Source organism: Rosa chinensis, chromosome 5, assembly GCF_002994745.2.
Source record: "Rosa chinensis cultivar Old Blush chromosome 5, RchiOBHm-V2, whole genome shotgun sequence".
Lineage (NCBI taxonomy): Eukaryota > Viridiplantae > Streptophyta > Magnoliopsida > Rosales > Rosaceae > Rosa > Rosa chinensis.
The window spans coordinates 47,458,854-47,478,115 of record NC_037092.1 but is presented as its reverse complement, the minus strand read 5'-3'; the positions used below and the strand labels follow the sequence as shown (position 1 = coordinate 47,478,115).

Genomic DNA, 19,262 nt, shown 5'->3' with positions numbered 1-19,262 from the left:
TTAATGGTTTCAAATAGACATTGATGTCATTTCCAGGTTGTTTAGGCCCGGAAATCAACAACGTTAGCATCATGTATTTTCTTTTCATACAAAGCCAAGGAGGAAGATTGTAGTTGACAAGAATGACGGGCCAACAACTGTATTTACTACTTAAAGAATTATGAAGATTAAAGCCATCTGATGATAGTGCAAACCTTAGGTTTCTTGCCTCTAAACCAAAATCAGGCCACTACTCATCAACTGATTTCCAAGTCAACGCATCGGCTGGATGACGCATTAACCCATCTTTTGGTTTATCACTAGCATGCCAAGTCAAAATGCCAGCTATTTTAGTAGACTGAAACATTCTTTGAAATCTAAGAATGGGTGAAAAATACCAGAGTACCTTAGCGGGTACACCTTCCCTCAATTTTGAATTTTTTCCTTCTTTCCACCTAGACACGCCACATGTAGGACAATTGACTTCATCTATGTACTGTTTTCTATACAAAATTCAATCATTATGACAAACATGTATCTTTCTATAATCCATTCTTAGTGCTCCCAAAGTCTTCTTTGCCTCGTAAACAGAAGTAGGGTTTTCATTACTTTCGGGAAGATGCTCCCCGAAAGCAATCAGCCAATCAGAATAAGCAGCATCACTCATTCCATGTTTAGCTTTTAAATTATACAACTTCACTAGGACACTCAACTTGGTGAATCGAGTGCAGCCAAGGTACAATGGTTTATTTGCAAATCTATGGATTCATACCACGGTTTTAAACTAAATGTCGTGTAGCCACTATATGTTGAGGAAATTTAAGTGGTGTCAAATGGTGGGAAACTTGTTGTGCCTATAACCTGCTTAACCTGTTGAGAGGATATAACGCTAAACATCCTCGTACTTGGGATGCAAGCTTACCATATTTACAATTTGCCTTCAATTTAGTTCTACTTTGAAATCACATTTCGAAGTTTGTTTGGGCTACCTACCTTCAAATCCATTTGATATTGCCTTCTCATTTGGTGACAAGCAAAATGGAGAAGAAGAGGAAGATAGGTTAAAAGCACAGCGACTCTTGGAGCGCATTTCGAAGATTCATAAAGAAGTTGAGGAGCAATTACAGAAGTCACAACAGCTATACAAAGCGCGACATGACAAACATAGGCTCCAACATGACTTTAAGGCAGGTGATATGGTTTGGTTAATGCTCAGCAAGGAAAGATTACATGGTGTCGGAAAGAAGTTAAAGCCAATTCGATATGGGCCATTCAAGATCTTCAAAAAGATTGGAGATAATGCATTTCAACTTGAGCTACCACCTTACATGCAGATGTATTCAGTAATAAATGCTGAGTATTTGAAACCCTTCGAACCATCATTATTGGATGATGACGAAGATGTTAAGGATTCTCGACTTCCTCCGCTAGACGATTTGTGGTTTGAGAGGGAAGACCCTATGACGGCAGACTGCATTCTCGAAAAGAAAATCACTACGACTCGCCATGGTCAGATAGAATCCTACCGCATTAGAAGGAAATGTCAATTTCCAAGCAAGTCAAAGTGGTTTCGCAAGGAAAAAGGAATTCAAGAATTCCCTCATTTGCAGTTTTAGCTTTTTCAGGAGCTTCACCTTCTTCAAAATGGGAAGCCATGATCCAAGAGGATCAACATAATAATATATTGAAATTATTCAATATATTATACTATATTCTATTATTAAATTATTATAAACCATTAGAACTTTGCGGTTTACAATTAACAGTTTGAAACCGTTTAAAGTTAAAGGTTTATATCGATTAAGAAATTTAAACCATTTATCATTTACAGTTTAAATTCAATTATTATATTTAGTTTTCTATTTTAGGAAACCATTAATTGTATATAAACAGTAATCATTGTATGAATTAATCAGGCAGTTGAATACGATTCCTATTCTATAAACCTTTTCTTTTGTGTAAGACAAAAGGGAGTTATTCTCCATAATGCATTGAGTTCTTTTATGTTCTTGATTAAAAGTTCCACAAGAATTCTTTGATCAGAGGACAACTCAGAACGAACTAAATTGCGATTTATATATGGTTGGAAAGATACGAATGTCTAGTTTCCAGAGCTTTTTACGGTTCATCAATATCAATTTTCTAGAAGAACTTATGGCCAATTTAGTGCATGGAGGTCAATCTGCCAGGAAATCGGTTTAGCGTGAATATGGAGAGTTTGGACGTAAATATCTTTTGGGATGAGTTTGGGAAGAGATCGAATTACACCGTGGATGGAAGATGAGGATGGATGATTGACGCTGTTGGTTCCTTGAATCTCGAAAGCAAGCTTCAAGGGTGGTGATGGATGGTGAATGCCATCTCCTTCTTCTCTTCTTTGGCCTTACTTGAAATATGTGGGATGCACTAGAGGATGGAGAGAGGAGGAGAGGCTAGACGTTTATGAGAAAGTAATTTTCTGAATTGTAAAGTGTGTAACTCTCTAACATCAAATATGAAGGAGTATATATAGGGGCACGACTAGGGTTCTCCAAACTTCTTGATTCTTCTATTAATTTCCAAAAAATTATCAGAAATTTTCACATCGCTTCAACCAATGGTATGATGCCAAGTAAGCCCTTCTTTGTTGTTCAACCAATCACAAAACTCCAAATTAATTCCCTAATATATAGTTGCCGAAATTCCATGAAGATTTTCTGATTTTCTCTTTTATTTCGGCCAAAATTCCTTTAGGGAATTTGGGGATGCACCTAGACACGTTTTGACCCTTTTCTTGGTGCACACATATCTTCTTTCCTTAAAAATCTTCTTAGAATCTCTCTTGGCGTCTTCTCCTTGATATTTTCTGATTTTCACGTTGGCTTCCTCCTTTCTCTCTCTCTTTTCACGACAATCACACAAAATTAACTCCTCCAAGAATATTTCCTTCCTTAAAACTCACCCTAGAAAATCTCTTGGCATAATCTTTTATTCTTCTCTTTATTTTCACGCCAACTCTCTCTCTTCCTCATAGGATTTCACGGCAAACAACTCAACACATACTCCTTTGCGTCACAAAACCCTAATTTCATGGGCTTTTGTCCAATTGCCGAAAATCCAATTTAATCTAGAGAGTTCTTAGTCCATCTTGCGTCACCTCCTTGCTACGTCATCTTCTAAGGTCTTCAAGAAGCTTCTCTCACACCATAACACTTCACCATTTCAATTTCCATTCTTGATTGATTCAAGATTCTCGTTTTGGCAAGGTTTCCTCTTCTGGACAGGATTTCCTAGTTGAAAAATGAAAGCTTCTTTTCTTCATTTTTGCTCATTTATGCAACCCTTTGTATCTCATCTTGTCTCCCTCCAACGTTGGTTAGCTCCTCTTTCCATTCATGAGCTCATTTCAGCTCATTTATTCCAAGGACCTGAAAATAAAAACTGTTACTAAAAATAGAAACTTTCCTAAAATAAGAAATGACAACTTTCCTAAACTAAAATGGGAAACTTTCTAAAAATGAAAAATAGAAACTACAAAATAAAAGCTTTCTACAATTAGGAACTTTCCCAATCGAAGAATGGAAACTTTCCTAAACAGGGTTTCTTTAAGGAAATAACGCAGGAAATGTTAGGAAATAGCAGTTAAAACGTCGCATTAAAATGCTCCTATCATAATCAAATACGCAATCCTCCCATATTCTCTCTCAAAATTTAGTCATCCTTTCTTCAAGTCAAGAAGCCGTGATCAAGCTCCATCAACATCTCCTTGTCGTGGTCCTCATCTTGTCTCCACCACCTTTGAAGCTTTCTTGCATTCTTGAGATCTTCAAAAGTGTAACAATGTCCTCTTCTAGTTTAATTTCGGTTTTCTTTTCTTGTAATTCAAAACAGATTTTTGTTTTGTTATTTTGGATGTTTCGAATTCTTGTTAGATTAAAGTTTGGATGTTAAAGATTGATTTCCAATAACCATGAAGCATGTTTTGCTTTAGGTTTTTCAGATTATAATTTTCGATTTCAATTATGTCATGCTTGTTTGTTGACTTTGTGTTTCAATCCCACCTTTTATGTGTTTATGTTCTTTGGTGCGCAACTTAGAATTATAACTATATAATTGCATCCAAATTAAGATATGCTAGCATTCTAGGCCTTAAGTGCTTAAGTGGAAAACCTATAATTCCTTAGGTAAATAACAATGAGCTTTGTATGATAAGATTAGCGTTATAACTTATTGTTTTTTCTTAAATCAATCAAACTTCCACATGTTCTTAATGCGTTAATTGTGTTTTGTTGGGGAAATGATCACTCACTAGCTTTGCATGATTAATATGGTTAATTATAGTGCGTTCATCTTTGTTCTTGATTGATTTCTTTGTATGACATGTTTAATTTGAAAATTATGTTTGATAATTTGCTTAATGTGTTAATGATTGTTAATTATATCTCTATTTCCTCCATTCATCTACTTCTACTTTGATTCAAATTTGTTTGATCACTTGTATAATATTTAGTAGTTAGATTTAGATACAAACTTTTGAAATCCCCTATCTTGTAATTTTTGTAATTATATACTTTGTTTTATTTTTCTTTTATATTTTGTGAATAATATTAATTTATTTAACATTTTTGATAGGAAGTATACCCCAATCCTCGGCTTATAACGATACCCTACTTACTCATACTACAATTCGATGTAAGGTTTAAATTGACACTCATTTTGAGCGTATCATTTGTGCATACCAATCTTCGCCTTTTAGTTAAGAGAAGCCTGAATTTAATGAAAGTACAACTCAAATGTGGGATGTTGGAGGTGATGAGTTTGATTCCTTGAAAGAGTCAAATGTTGGAAGGCTTGAGATTGCTAACCTTTCACTTGATGAACCACAATTAGAGGGGGTTTTGTTTAATGTTGACCATGAAGATAAAGTCTTTGAGGATGTTGACCAAGTTGAATGAAGTTCATAGTTGTTATTAGTTGTGTTGTACTTTTGATTGATAATGTTCAATTGTGATAAACTAGTACTTTGTTTATGTTTCATATATATTTTTTCCTAATTAAACTAGTATATGCTTCACTAGTAACTTTGGTAGTATTTTGAGAGTTACTGTGTGGCTGATTGGGAATCAAAGTGAGTGTGTGGTATATCGAAGTTGCTGGATTGTTGAAACTGGTTACTATAGCTTTTAATATTGTCCAAGATGTTGTATAATCTGGTTTGAGTTTTAATATTGGGGTGTGGTTGGTAATGCTGTACTTGGTCATAGTAGAAAGTAAAGAATGAAATATTTCAGTCTCCCGTGTGTGAAGTGTTTGTATATGTTTGCTGAGGGGCCAAACAAAAAACATAGGCCTTACTATTTTGTTTATAAGTTCAACATCATCTCCTCTTCAACTTTTCCTTTGAAATAAGTTTTCAGTTGAGTCTTTACATTTTCATTCTTTCTGATAATTCTGTCAATGTTTGCTAGGCATGTATGTAAAAGTTATAATCATGGACCAGTTAGTATTCGCTCTATATCTCCTCTAAATGGTGATTATCTTCATAACTCCAGTGGATATCTTGGTGTACAAGTGCCTCAAGCTAACCCATCACTTGGATTGGATTATATCAATGGTGTTCAACTTGTTGCACCTTTATTGCCCGGTACACAAGTGAACCCTCTATATTTAGGCTTTGGATGGCCGAGTTTTACCTGCTTGGTGTTATCTCGGGAGATTATCGTTACCTTATTGACCTCATTGATGATGATCCTGAAGTAAAGCCTCGTGTTTTACATACTCGAATAATGATTTAAAAACCAGAAGTCGCTCATCTTTTCCAAAATCCACCATATTTATTAATAACACATTTAATGAAGATTGAGAATGTATAAGTCATTGCCATCTTATAATAAGAGCAAGTCTAGCAATGGATTTCATGCCTAGGCATTAATAAGATATTGCCCAAAAAAAAATAGTGATTTCTCTGCTTCCCACGGTGAAATAGTAATCCAAAAAAAACTGACTGATAGTGGCAAAAAGTAATATAAAAAATTCCAAAAAAATTGTAATAATTTTTCTATAAATATCCAAAATTTGTTTATCCTCCCACATCAAAAAAATGTTATTTCATAGTTGCAAAAAATTTGTTATTTCTCCTCCTAATATATGTCCTCTCCCTAAATTTATTGATTCCAATATGGATGCACAAGGCCAAGATCAATGTTCCAAAGGCGGGATGAGATGGATGGTTACAGAAGACATTCAATTGTGCAAGTTTTTGAAATTTGTTAGCCAAGATCTGGTTAAGGGTAAAGATTGAAGGAAAGACGATATATGGGAGAGCGTTCGCCAACACTATGTCGCAAATTGAAGTGGAAGTGTCTGTATATCTTTTATGGGGAGATGAAAGATTTCCTGTTAACACGGTGGCCATCAAGTAAATGCCCAGAAATATTAAGATTCTATATTATAACAAGGAAGTTTTAATATGTTAGGTAAATGCATAAAGAAGTATAATTATCAAGGAAATATTATGCCCATAAATAGTAACCAATCATCATAAAAATATATTATGAATCAAACAAAATGCACTTAATTATATGAGGCCGTGCAAGAATAGGTGACGCTTGTGATAATGAGGCACCTAGGCAACTGGAAGACTTGGTTACACTGTAATACGGGATAGAAAGGTAATCAAGAGTTATATCTTCAAAAACAGTGTCATCTTATACTACAAGAATATATCAGAATTTATTATGTAAATGTAGTCATCCATCAGTATAAAAGAAAAGACATAGTAATTTATTCAACCTCCTCATCATCAGATGACAAAACAAGTATTTCAAAAGATGGAGAGTGGGTAGTAACATAAGCTGTGTGAATGGGCTTTATTGGGTGTGACTCTATGAATGGATCAAATGAGAACTCAAGCTTTATATCATTATTCTCCAGGGTGATCTCCATCTAAATCAATACAAGATGACGAAAGAAAAGACCTCAGAAAAATTTAAAAATAAATAAATAAAGCAGCGATAAAGCTTACTATTTGTAAAGAAAGTCTTACCTTAATAGTATCCTCATAGCCAACACGATCAACTCTCTTTCTCTTAGCGGATAGTGAATCACTGTCATTAGGGGCTTGAGAGGATACAACATGTTCTGCACATAAGTTGGGATCATCATGAAAGTGTTTCAAGAAAAAGTTTATATTACTATCAATCAGTTCATATTATGACCATTTTTACCAACAGGATCAAAGTCATCACCAATAGGTCATTCCCAAACCGTAGTCTACCTAGTCCTCATATTGTTCTCCTCTTCTTCATCGGACTCTAACTCCTCATAGCTATCTTCAAGTCGTTTATCTTTAATTATGATGTTGTGTAATATAATACAAGTTAACATGATGTATCGAAGGTCCACCTTATTCCATTCATGAGCAGCTGATCTAACAATACCAGAGCACAGAGATAGAACTGATGTTCTTATTCTTTTATAACATCAATTTTTTATTTTAAATTGTTTGTTTTGCTTCAATTCCAATTTATAAGCAGTTTGCTCTCATCAATCAGTTTCCTCACTAAAAAAAGTAACAAAATGAACATATAGGTAGTAAGTAAAAGAGAATTCTAATATTCATTAATATTCTTGACCAAATGAAAAGTTACAAAGAGCACAAAAAATGGGAGACAGGGCCTAGACTTCTTCAAATGCAGCAAAAGAACATAACAAGATTGAAGTCTTCTACATACAAAAACTAGATGAAGACAAAAACATTTGCAGAAATAGCAAAAAAAGAAAAAGAAAAAAAAAAGACCAGATTGTATGAGAATTGGCAGCTGGAATGAGAATATCCTATAAACCCCCAGTTATCTCCAAATACCTGCATATTTTTGATATAGATTGTGGCTCCCAAATTACAAATTATAATTAAAATAAGTTTTTAACAAGGAATACCAGTGAGTTGGTTCTGATCAAGATCCCTATAAACATAACAGTATCGAAGAAAAAAAGATAAAACATCAATCCCAAATAGCAAGGAATACCAACAGCCAAAACTCAGTTCTCGGAGAGAGTTTTCAACATAAATGTGAAATTTAGTTGATTAAAAGCATGAGACTTACAAAATTTTAAGGCTTAGAATTTGGGTAAGAATTGTATGGATAGGACCAATAAACAAATTGTTCTTCAAATTCCTACATTATCGAACCAAATTACACTTATAAATATTCAAATAATTCCTTAGGCATGCAACCAAACATAATTATTGTTTCCATTGATGAAAAATGTAATGCAAATGACAAGTAACTTAAAAGCCTAAGGAAGTACATAGACTCACAAGATTAGGGAATTTGTCCTTGAGCAACTAAATTGACTGAGGCACTAAACCATCATCATCATAGGCTTTCATCGCCTATAGCATTTTGAAACACAATGATCCATTACGTTACATTTTTCTTTCATCATTCCAATAATGGTAGAGAAAATGCACAAGTGTAAAAATCTTTAAAGCATCGGGATTTTGGGGAAGAGCGTAAGACTATTAACACCAACATCTCTAGCCTTTGCAACCTCCTCCAATCAACACTTAATAAGAAACAACAATTCACAATTCATGACTATGATCTGAGCTTTAAAATGTATACAATACAGATTAAACAGAATGAGAGCGAGCCTACAACCCGACATTGCCCCAATAGGTGTGTCTTCCTGACCTGCAAGAATTACAAAGCATCTAATTCTTGACCTGCAAAAATTGCAAAGCATCCAAATTCAAAGAGGTTTTAAATGAACATATGAAAAGCAACACAATAGAAAGCACAAACTTTCGTAAACGAAAAGTGGGTGCACAAAATGAATTACACTGTGAGTGGAGATGGAGATTGAGAGCTTGAACGTTGGACTTGAATCTTGGAAGCAAATCTTCAAATCTTCATGGCTTCAAGATGGATTGGTGGAGGCTTGGTCTTCACGGCTCCTTCTTCTTCTTCTTCCTCTCATTGCTTGAAAACGCGGAACTTGAAACTAGAGAGTGGAGAGAGGGAGAGAGAGCTTTCTGACGTTATGGGAGTATTTTCTGAATGGAGAATGTGTTTCTAACGTCAAGCATAGGGGGTTTTATATAGAGGACGGCCAAGCTTCATGATCCTTCTTTTAATTTCCCAAGGAATTAATCTGATAATGCCACAAAGCTTCGACCAATCACGTAGCGTCATGTCAGCTCTGTTGTGTCATCCAACCAATCAGTACAACACTAAAAGCATCAGACAACATCATTCAGACAACTGCGGAATTTCTAACTGTCGTCTGATTATTTTGGACGACAGCAAGAGTAATTCTATTGTGTTTGATAGCATCAGACAATACTTCTGGGTAAGTGTGATGTTGTCCCCGTTTCGTAAAGGCACAACAGAATTAAACATTATTGTTGTCCAACTGACTACTTTCAGACAAGAGTTATTTCTCTGATGTTGTGCCACTTGAGTTCAGACAATATTTGAAGATTGATGTTGTCTGATTAAAATTACTCAAACAACAGTTAATATATTGATATTGTGTGATTTGTATTCACACAATTCTCTGAATTTGATGTTGTCTGATTATTTTAATTTAGACAACAGTTTTGGTTTGTCTGTTGTGTGACTTCATTTAAGACAATAAGCTGTAATTATATGTTGTTTGATTGTTTTAAGTTCAGACAACTGTTTTATTATGTATGTTGTATAAATATGTTTCAGGCAATAAACTTTAATTTTATGTTGTCTAAGTGTAGGGGCTTCATTTATTCTGCCCTAGTTGACTTCAACAATAATACTTAGCCAAATTTCAATTTTCCCATTCGAGAAAACCCGCGCCCCCTCATCAGCTCTCGCTCTCTCTCTCTATCTGTCTCTCTCAAAAATCGCTCTCAGCTCTCTCTCTCTCTCTCTCTCAAAATCGCATTCACGGATGCTCTCACCGCTCACACCTCTCACTCAGCCATCTCTCTCATTCAGTCCTCAACTTTCACTGTCGAAGCTTTCAAGCCAACTCCCTCAATCCATCTCACTGGAGCTTTCAACTTACATACTATTGCTATGGAGGTTCTTGAAGATAGACCTCTTCCTCTTTTGAGCTAGGTACAAATGGGTTTACAAGGTGTGTTAGGGTTTCGGGGTTCAATTGGAATTGGGGATTAGGTTTCGTATTGAAATCGATATTTGGGTATTTGATTTTCTGGATTACTTGGATTTGGGGATTAGGGTAGTTTCGTATTGAAATCAGTTTTTAGGTATTTGATTTTCTGGATTACTTGGATTTGGGGATTTGGAATTTCATATACAAGGGAAATTGGGTACCCAGTTTGCTGTTAATTTTGATTTGGGGGTTTGCTGATATTTTTGTGAACTCTAGTTCCTTATATTCGCCAATCAAATGAAATTGTGTTTCTCAATTTGCATAGATTTCATTTGCACGTTATTTTTGAAAGATGCATTCTTTCTTTCTTTTCCTTGTTTATTCAAAAACTTCTGCCATCATATTCCTTATTGGTATTATATCTGGCTCCTTATTGGTATTATATCTGGTCATCTGGCAATTGTTAAGCTTGTTTACTTTTTCCAAAACTTACAGTTGTTAAGCTTCCTTTCCATCTATAACTGGAGTGAGTCTGCTACATATTCAGAGCTTCTCAGTCAGGTATATTGTTCTATCTCTTAACTTATCATCTTATCTGATATACTTCTTCACTTGCTTATTGCCATTTTACAAAACTATAATGTATAGTTGATCATCTAACTTCGTGATTATTAATCATTAAACAAGACAAACATTGATCATTGTGTCAATATTGGTTTGACCTTATGAGATATAATTCAAGAATCTGAAGACATTTTTTGAGATGTTGAACACGGTTACATTGGTGAAACTGTGATGCTAGCCTTGCGGATTTTTTTTCAGCCGTCTGTCATCCCAATACTGTTATTTCCCCTTCTTTCTAGTATACTTGTGGATGCTCCCCATTTACTTAATATACTTGTTGATGCTCCCATGTTAAATTTATACAAGTCTATATGCTCTTGTTTGCTGATATTTTCGATCAGAATGGTTGTGAAAATTTAACACTTGTAAGTAATGTGATAGGGAAATTAGGTGATTGAAAAGGAATCTCGGCAAATGCACTGATAAAGGCTGGTGGAGGAGTACAAGCTTATTGCTGTGACAAAACTAGCTGAGATAAACAGTTCAAGTGAGTATTTCTACTCTTTGTCTTATTCTGTACTAGTGAATGCATATAGGTTTATTATTTTAGTTGATGTGTTGAACTGTATACTTGTGATGATTGCTTTGCTGTCTAAGTGTACTGTAATGTGATTCTATTACCAGCATATTGTATACAATTACATGGGATGTGATGAAAATGTAGGAAAAGTATGATGATTACTTTCTAGGAATCCTTTCTAAGTTGTTTTGTTTTTTATTGTAAGATGGATAAATCATGGATGCATGCTGATAGAAGATCGCGAACCTTTGAGCTAGGTGTTGAAGAAATGATTATGTTTGCATTAGAGAATGGTTGTGATGTTAATAAATTATGTTGTCCTTGTGTGAACTGTGCGCACAACAAACATTGGAAGGCTATGGTAGTCAAAGATCATTTAGTGGAGTTTGGGATTGACAAAACTTACACAAAATGGATATGGCACGGGGAAAAATCAGAAAGTGAATGGCATTCTGAAACTATAGAGAAGGAACAGAATGACATAGGTATAGAGGGGGTTTGATGATGAAGAGTTTTCAGAAGACTATAATGAGTTTTTAAGGTTTGTCGAAGATGGAGATAAACCTCTTTACCCTGGTTGTACCAGTTTTACCAAGTTGAATGGACTTGTTAAAACTTATAATCTGAAACCAAAGCATGGGTTGAGTGATGCGTGCCATTTGATTCTTAAGACCCGAGTCACTTGGTTTTAAAATCAATCTCATTTATTTTATTTTATGTTATGTAGATTGCAATATGTCAAGACATCCTATCACCAAAATTCTCAATGAAAATCATGTTGAGGGCCAAACTTCAATGACTGGCTCCGCAATTTGAAAATTGTAATGACATTCGATAAGATAGCTTATGTCTTACAAAATGCACCCCCTCACACTCCTTTGGCTCAAGATGCAACCGATGAGCAACGTGTTGCTTATCAAAATCATAAGGATGATGACACTCAAGCTAAATGTGTTATGCTTGCATCCATGAACTCACAACTTCAGAAGCAACATGAGAATATGGATAGCGCCAGTTCTATATTACTCCATCTCACTAAATTGTTTGGTGAGAGAAATAGAAATGTATGATTCACAGCTGTCAATGAGCTTGTTCAGACAAAGCATGTGAGGGGTGCTCCTGTGCATCAACATGGTCTCAAAATGATAGGTCTTATTGAGCAAATTCAAGACTTAGGATTTGCACTTGATGCGGAGATAGCTCAAGATCTTCTTCTATCCTCCCTAGATGATTCATTTTCTCAGTTTATAAAACTATAATATGCAGCAAATGGATCATACTCTTCCTGATCTTCTCAATATGCTGGTAACAGACTAACAGCTGAGAAGCAAATTAAGAAAGAGAGTGGGAGTGTGGCCATTATCGCTTCTTCTTCCACCAAGTCCAAAGGCAAGGGCAAAGGGAAGAACAAACAAGTGGCAAAACCTAAAGGAGCAGTCCAAAGAAGAAGAAGAAGGAACAAAAGGAACCAAAAGGTGTTTTTTTCTTTTGCAACAAGGATGGGCATTGGAAGAGGAATTGCAAAGCTTATCTTGCATCCTTGAAGAACTAGTCTTCAACAGTAGGTATGATCAATGTGATTGAATCAATATTTATAGTTAATAATACTTCCACCTGGATATTTGATTCAGGTGCATCTCACCATGTTTGCACTTCGTTGCAGGACCTAGTGGGAGCAAGGAAGCTTAAAGCTGGAGAAATTTCCTTACGTATAGGAAATGGCACAAGAGTTGATGCCAAGGCCGTGGGAACTTATTTTTTGAAATTACCCTCAAGAGATACATTGGAGTTGAAGAATTGTCTTTATCTTCCTATATGTATAAAGAACCTTATCTCCATCTCCATACTTTTGAAGGATGGTTATAGAGTAGTTTTTGATAAACTAGGTGGTTCTGTATCTATTAATGGACGCATGTTATGTCATGATAATATTATTGATGGTCTCTTTCATCTAGATTTAGAAGGTAGTATTAACTGTATGAAGGAAAATGCTTTGGGATCTAAGAGATCTCGAGAAACGATTAACCCCATTAAGATGTGGCACCTTAAGCTTGGTCATATTAGCCAAGATAGAATTCATAAGTTATCAAGAGATGGATATTTAGAGTAATTAGGATCTGATCCAATGCCTACTTGTGAGTCTTGTCTAAAAGGCAAAATGACCAAGTCACATTATGGTGGACAGAGAACAAGAGTTAAAGAACTCTTAGGCCTAATACATACCGATGTATGTGGTCCCATGTCCACTATTAGTAGAGGTGGATTCTCATACTTCATAACCTTTACCGATGACTACTCTCGGTTTGGTTATATATACCTTATGAAGCACAAATCTGAAGCCTTTGAAATGTTCAAAGAATTTAAAAATGAAGTTGAGAAACAAACCGACAAGAGTATTAAGGCTCTAAGATCCGATCGAGGAAGCGAATACTTAAGCAATGGGTTTATCGATTATCTCAAACAAGAAGACATTGTTTCTTCACTAGCTTCTCCTGGAACACCACAACTCAATGGTGTCTCTGAAAGGAGAAATAGAACTTTGTTGGACATGGTTCGTTCCATGATGAGCTATACTGATTTACCTATATCATTTTGGGGATATGCACTTCAAACAACAATTTATTTGTTGAATAGAGTGCCTTCCAAGTCCGTCCCTCTTACACCATATAAGATGTGGTATAGGAAGAAACCAAGTCTTAATCATGTTAAGATTTGGGGTTGTCCAGCTTATGTCAAAAGACTAGAAGCAGGCAAGCTTGAAGCTAGATCAAGCAAGTGTTTATTTGTGGGATATCCTAAAGATAGTTTAGGATATTATTTCTATCAAACTGAAGAACAAAAGGTGTTTGTTAGCAGGAATGCCACTTTCCTTGAAAGGGACTACGTCCTTGATGGAAATGTTGAGCAAATGGTAGAACTCAAGGAAGTGTTCAACAAGCCACAAACTAACACTTCATTTCCCATTGAACAACTTCCTGAACCAACTATAACACAAACTCCAAGAATATCTAATAGGATCCGGATACCTCCCAAGAGGTATGGTTTATGTCATGAAAGCCTTGGGGAGTTAAATCTCCTTGGTGACAATGAAAACCTGCATGATCCTTCTAGTTAGAATGAAGCACTGTCAAACATTGACTCAAAGAAATGGCAAGAAGCCATGGAATCCGAGATTGACTCTATGTATACCAATTAAGTCTGGACTCTCGTTGACCCTCCGCTTGGTATTAGACCAATTGGAAACAAATGGGTCTTCAAGAAAAAGATAGGCTCAGATGGTAAAATAGAAACCTATAAAGCTAGGTTGGTGGCAAAGGGCTATAAGCAAAGAGAGGGCATTGACTATAAAGATACGTTCTCTCCTGTTGCCATGGTTAAATCCATTCGGATATTATTTGCTATAGCTGCTCACTATGATTATGAGATATGGCCGGCAAATGGACGTAAAGACTGCATTTCTGAATGGCAAACTTGAGGAAGAGCTTTATATGGATCAACCTAAAGGCTTTGCGTCTAAAGATTACATTCATAAAGTGTATAAGCTTCATAGGTCCATCTATGGACTCAAGCAAGCTTCAAGAAGTTGGAACACCCGTTTTGATGATGCAGTCAAATCTTTTGGTTTCACACAAAACATGGATGAATCTTGTGTTTATAAGAAGGTCAGTGGGAGTGCTATTGTGTTCCTTGTACTTTATGTAGATGACATCCTACTCTTTGGGAATGATGTAGGAATGTTATCTTCAATTAAAGTTTGGTTGTCAAAGACCTTCCTCATGAAGGATCTTGGAGAAGCTGTTTATGTACTAGGAATATAGATCTATAGAGACAGACCAAAAAGATTAATTGGATTATCTCAATCCTTGTACATAGACAAAGTGCTGAATATGGAACAATCTAGGAAGGGTTTTCTGTCTGTCAGACATGGGATTCACCTTTCTAAGAAAATGTGCCCACAAACGATTGAGGAAGTGTAAAAGATGAGCAAAATCCCATTAGCATCTGCAATACGGAGCCTCATGTATGTGATGCTATGCACTAGACCTGATATTAGTTATGGCGTAAGCATAACTAGTCGATATCAGTCAAATCCAGGTTTAGAACACTGGAATGCTGTTAAGAATATCCTCAAATACTTGAGAAGGACTAAAGATTTATTCTTCATTTATGGAGGTGGTGATTTGCAATCAGAGTTGCAAGTGGAAGCATACACAGACTCAGATATTCAATCTGATGTGAATGACAGAAAATCCATATAGGATTTGTCTTAACCTTGAATAGAGGTGCAGTAAATTGGAAAAGTTGCAAACAATGCGTTACTGCAGATTCCACTACTGAGGCAGAATACATTGCAACTGCAGAAGCTGCAAAGGAAGCAGTTGGATGAAAAAGTTCATCACTGAACTTGTTGTTCCTACCATTGAGTCACCGATTCCATTTTACTGTGACAACAATGGGGCAATTGCTCAAGCCAAGGAACCAAGGTCTCATCAAAAATCCAAACACATCGAAAGACGTTTCCATATTATAAGGGAGATTGTTAATCGTGGAGACATTAACATTCTCAAAGTAGCATCTGTTGATAACATATCAGATCCATTCACTAAGCCTTGATCACAAGCAAAGCTAGAACGACATCTTGAGAATATGGTGTACATTTCATGGTTGATTGGGTTTAGTACAAGTGGGAGATTGAAGGAGTTGTGTTCTAAAACAATCATTTTGATGAAATTATTATTAAGGGCAAGTTTATTGTTCATTGCTTATATTTAATATTTAATTGAACAAAGTCCAAGGAATATAAGTTAAAGAGAAAGTAATCTAAAGAGTTAGATGTGTGAGACCTTTACTCTTTCACACTTTTATCCTAAAAAGTTCCTAGTCATAAGATTATCACTTGGACATTGATAATCCGGAAAGACTAGCCCATACTATGTATGCACAATATGGAGAATGATAGGGCTGGCTCGGTACCGGTAACCGACATTTTTTGGCCATCACCGTTACCGAACCGAAACTCATCGGTTTGCCTTTTTTTACAACCGCTGCCGATACCGATAAATCGGTTACCGATGAATCGGTATGCCGATGTTGCGGTCGGTTTCGGTTTGTCGACCGACTATCTCAACAGCGCCGGCAGCGAGGAAGAACGGTGGCTAAAACGACGGCACGACGACCCTCCTCATTCGAGATCAAGAGATTTAGCTATAGATTTGATTTTGATTCAAGTCTGAGAAGGAAGAAATGGAAGAATGAATAAGGAAAACGAGAAGAAAATGGAGGAAGAAGCAATAGAATGGAAGAAGAATAGAAATCAAAAATGAAGAGAGAGAGAGAGAGAGAGAGAGAGAGAGAGAGAGAGAGAACGAAGAACATGAGAGAGAGAGAGAGAGTCGTTTCTGGAAGAAGAAGGAATAGCAAATAAGAGAGAGAGAGACACCGGATATGTTTATGGAAGAAATGGAAGGTGAGAACCTTTTTAATTGTTTATGAATTTAAATTAAGTGTATATATATAACTCTTTTGCTTAACTTATCAGAAGTGAGCTTGTGGTCCAGTGGTAAGTGGCTTGAATTCTCATTGAGGCTGGAAGGGTTCGATTCTTGGCAGACCCAAAAGAGTGGGAGTTTTTGGAATTAAACCAAAAACTTTTATGTCGGCTGGTTCGGTATTACCGAACCTATATGATAGGCTGTACCACTGCCGAGCCGAGCACCTACCTCCGGTACGGTACTACCGGTACCGATCGACTGGCAACCGTATTTGTCGGCGCCGAAGGCGGCGGTTCGGCCGGTTTCCGGTCGGTTTCGGTACGTCCGGCATTTTCAGCCACCCCTAGAGAATGATATGTCTCTTGTCATTTGTGTGGAGACACTAATACAAGTATCTGGGTGCTCTTAACTTAAAGAGTACACTGAACATGATCATTAGAGTTCTTGTATGGAGTTTTACTTACATGTCAAATTTGAACTCTAAATTGCAATAATACAAATTAGTCATTTGACCTGAGACACCATAGTTGTCTTATGAGTGAATGGATTATCTCTTGATGATGCAATAATATTGTGTCCCTTAATAGATATAATAGATGCATTCATTGGTATAATCAATTCGGTCATGGAGACATGTGAGTGTACAATAAGGAATCTCCATCCTTAAGTAAATAAGGTGTATGTTCAAAGATGTGATTCAATGAGTCTTTGGCCAAAGCATTGAATGAGATTAAAAATGAGTTTCTAATCACATTCTAAGAATCACATAAGAATGAAAATCACATTAGGGGATTGACATATCAATTCCATACCCCGATGATGTGATTTAGAACATCGTGTTAGAGAATGACCGTATTGTATTGTAATTCCAATTGAATAGGTTCTTTGTCATTCTACATTAACTAGGATAGTCATGATATGTTGCAAGACGTCACTCATGACTTGTGAAGTCCCAGAGGATTAATAAATATTTATAATCCTAATAACAAGGGAGAATCAAAAAATGGAGTTTTTGATTCGTAAACAAAATAGAATGGTTTCCATAAACTTCACTGCTTTGTTAATTAGAACCTAAGAGATTGCACACCATATAAGTGGATCCTTGAGATTGTATATGAAGAAGATTAAACAAGAGTTGATTATGACCAAATAATTAATTAGATTTATTATTTTGACATAATTAGGAATTTCAAGTAAAACAGAACCTATTGGGCCTAAACGATTGTCGGGTTTTGGTGTGGACTTGGGCTTCACTAAGTGAGATCTAAATGAAAGCCCAAGACACATTTTTAGTGCCCAATAACATGTATGGACCAGCCAACATATTGGCTTTATGAAAGTCAATATTTTTCTTTTAGTAATTGGAGTTATTTCCTATTATATAAAAGTGAAAGCATGGACATAATAATAAGTGTGTCTCCACACTATTATTTTCAGATTTGAGAGAGAGAGAGTTCTCCCTTGGTCCATTACAAAAAATAAAAGGAAAGAAGAACACTTGCATACTTCTTCTTTTCTTTCATCTTTCTTCATCTCTTGATTCACTTGGTGAAGATCCTTAGAGGCCATATCATTTTGTGGCTCTACTTGTTACATCAAGGGAAATATTACAGGCACAAGAAGGAGTTCTTAATTCAAGGTGCTTCAAGGTGGAGGAAACACACACACACAAGGAGAGATCAAGGAGAGAAACTTTGGTGGTTCACTTGGATCAGATTAAAATCACGCTCTAAGGGTAAGTAGAACATAAACTACCTCTTTGTTCTTCCTTACTATGCATGCTATGTTTAGATACATATCACAATAAGCCAAGATCATGGGTTAAAGGAATGGATTTTATGTTTAGTTAGTAGTTTAATGGTTAAACTAATTCCGCACTAATTAAAAAGTTTTGAAATTCATCCATTCCTTCATAGGTAGATCATGTTTTTTGGCCTTTAGGCAAATATGGTTAATGTGCGCACATTGGACACATATATGGACAAGTTAATGATTATGGCCTTTATGTTTTTGGCCTTAATGTATATATAGGCAGGGTACTGTGGTACTATTGGGATATGAATACAGCTAATGGAATTTGTATGTTTTGGAATCAATGGAAAGCTAGCTTTTGGAATCCAATGTTGGATGTGTTTGTGGATGTTTTTGATCAATAGCTTTTTCTTGTTAATTAGATGCAATGTCCAGAATGCATGTCCTATGAGGCTATCTCAGACAATTCAATTTAGAGAAAAAAAAAAAAAAAACTATTGTCTAATGATTGGACGTAATAAAATTGAAATGAAAAAACTGTTGTGTGTAAAACCTAACTACAATATCACTCAACCAAGTTCAGTTGTCCAACTTTAAGAAACACAACTGCAAAGTTACATATTATGTTGTCTGAAGTAAAGGAAGACAACAAAGAATAGAACAAAGTTGTAACCAAGTTATTGTCTGACTTCATTAACCACTACATCTTTTCAAAAACAGCATTGTTGGAAACACGCTTTAGGAGTAAAAGGGCTAACAAGCTATTGTTCCACTACTAACAAGACAATAGTTATATTGGAAAATGATGAATTGTGATT

At 35.8% G+C, this 19,262-nt stretch overlaps 1 protein-coding gene across 1 annotated transcript; it reads left to right on the top strand.

Annotated features, from left to right (window-relative positions):
* Positions 1–1,175: 1,175 nt before the first annotated feature.
* On the top strand, positions 1,176–1,595 carry LOC112203956. Its single transcript, XM_024344851.1, has one exon. It carries the CDS (start codon positions 1,176–1,178, stop codon positions 1,593–1,595), a length of 420 nt encoding a protein of 139 aa, XP_024200619.1.
* The last annotated feature ends 17,667 nt before the right edge of the window (positions 1,596–19,262 follow it).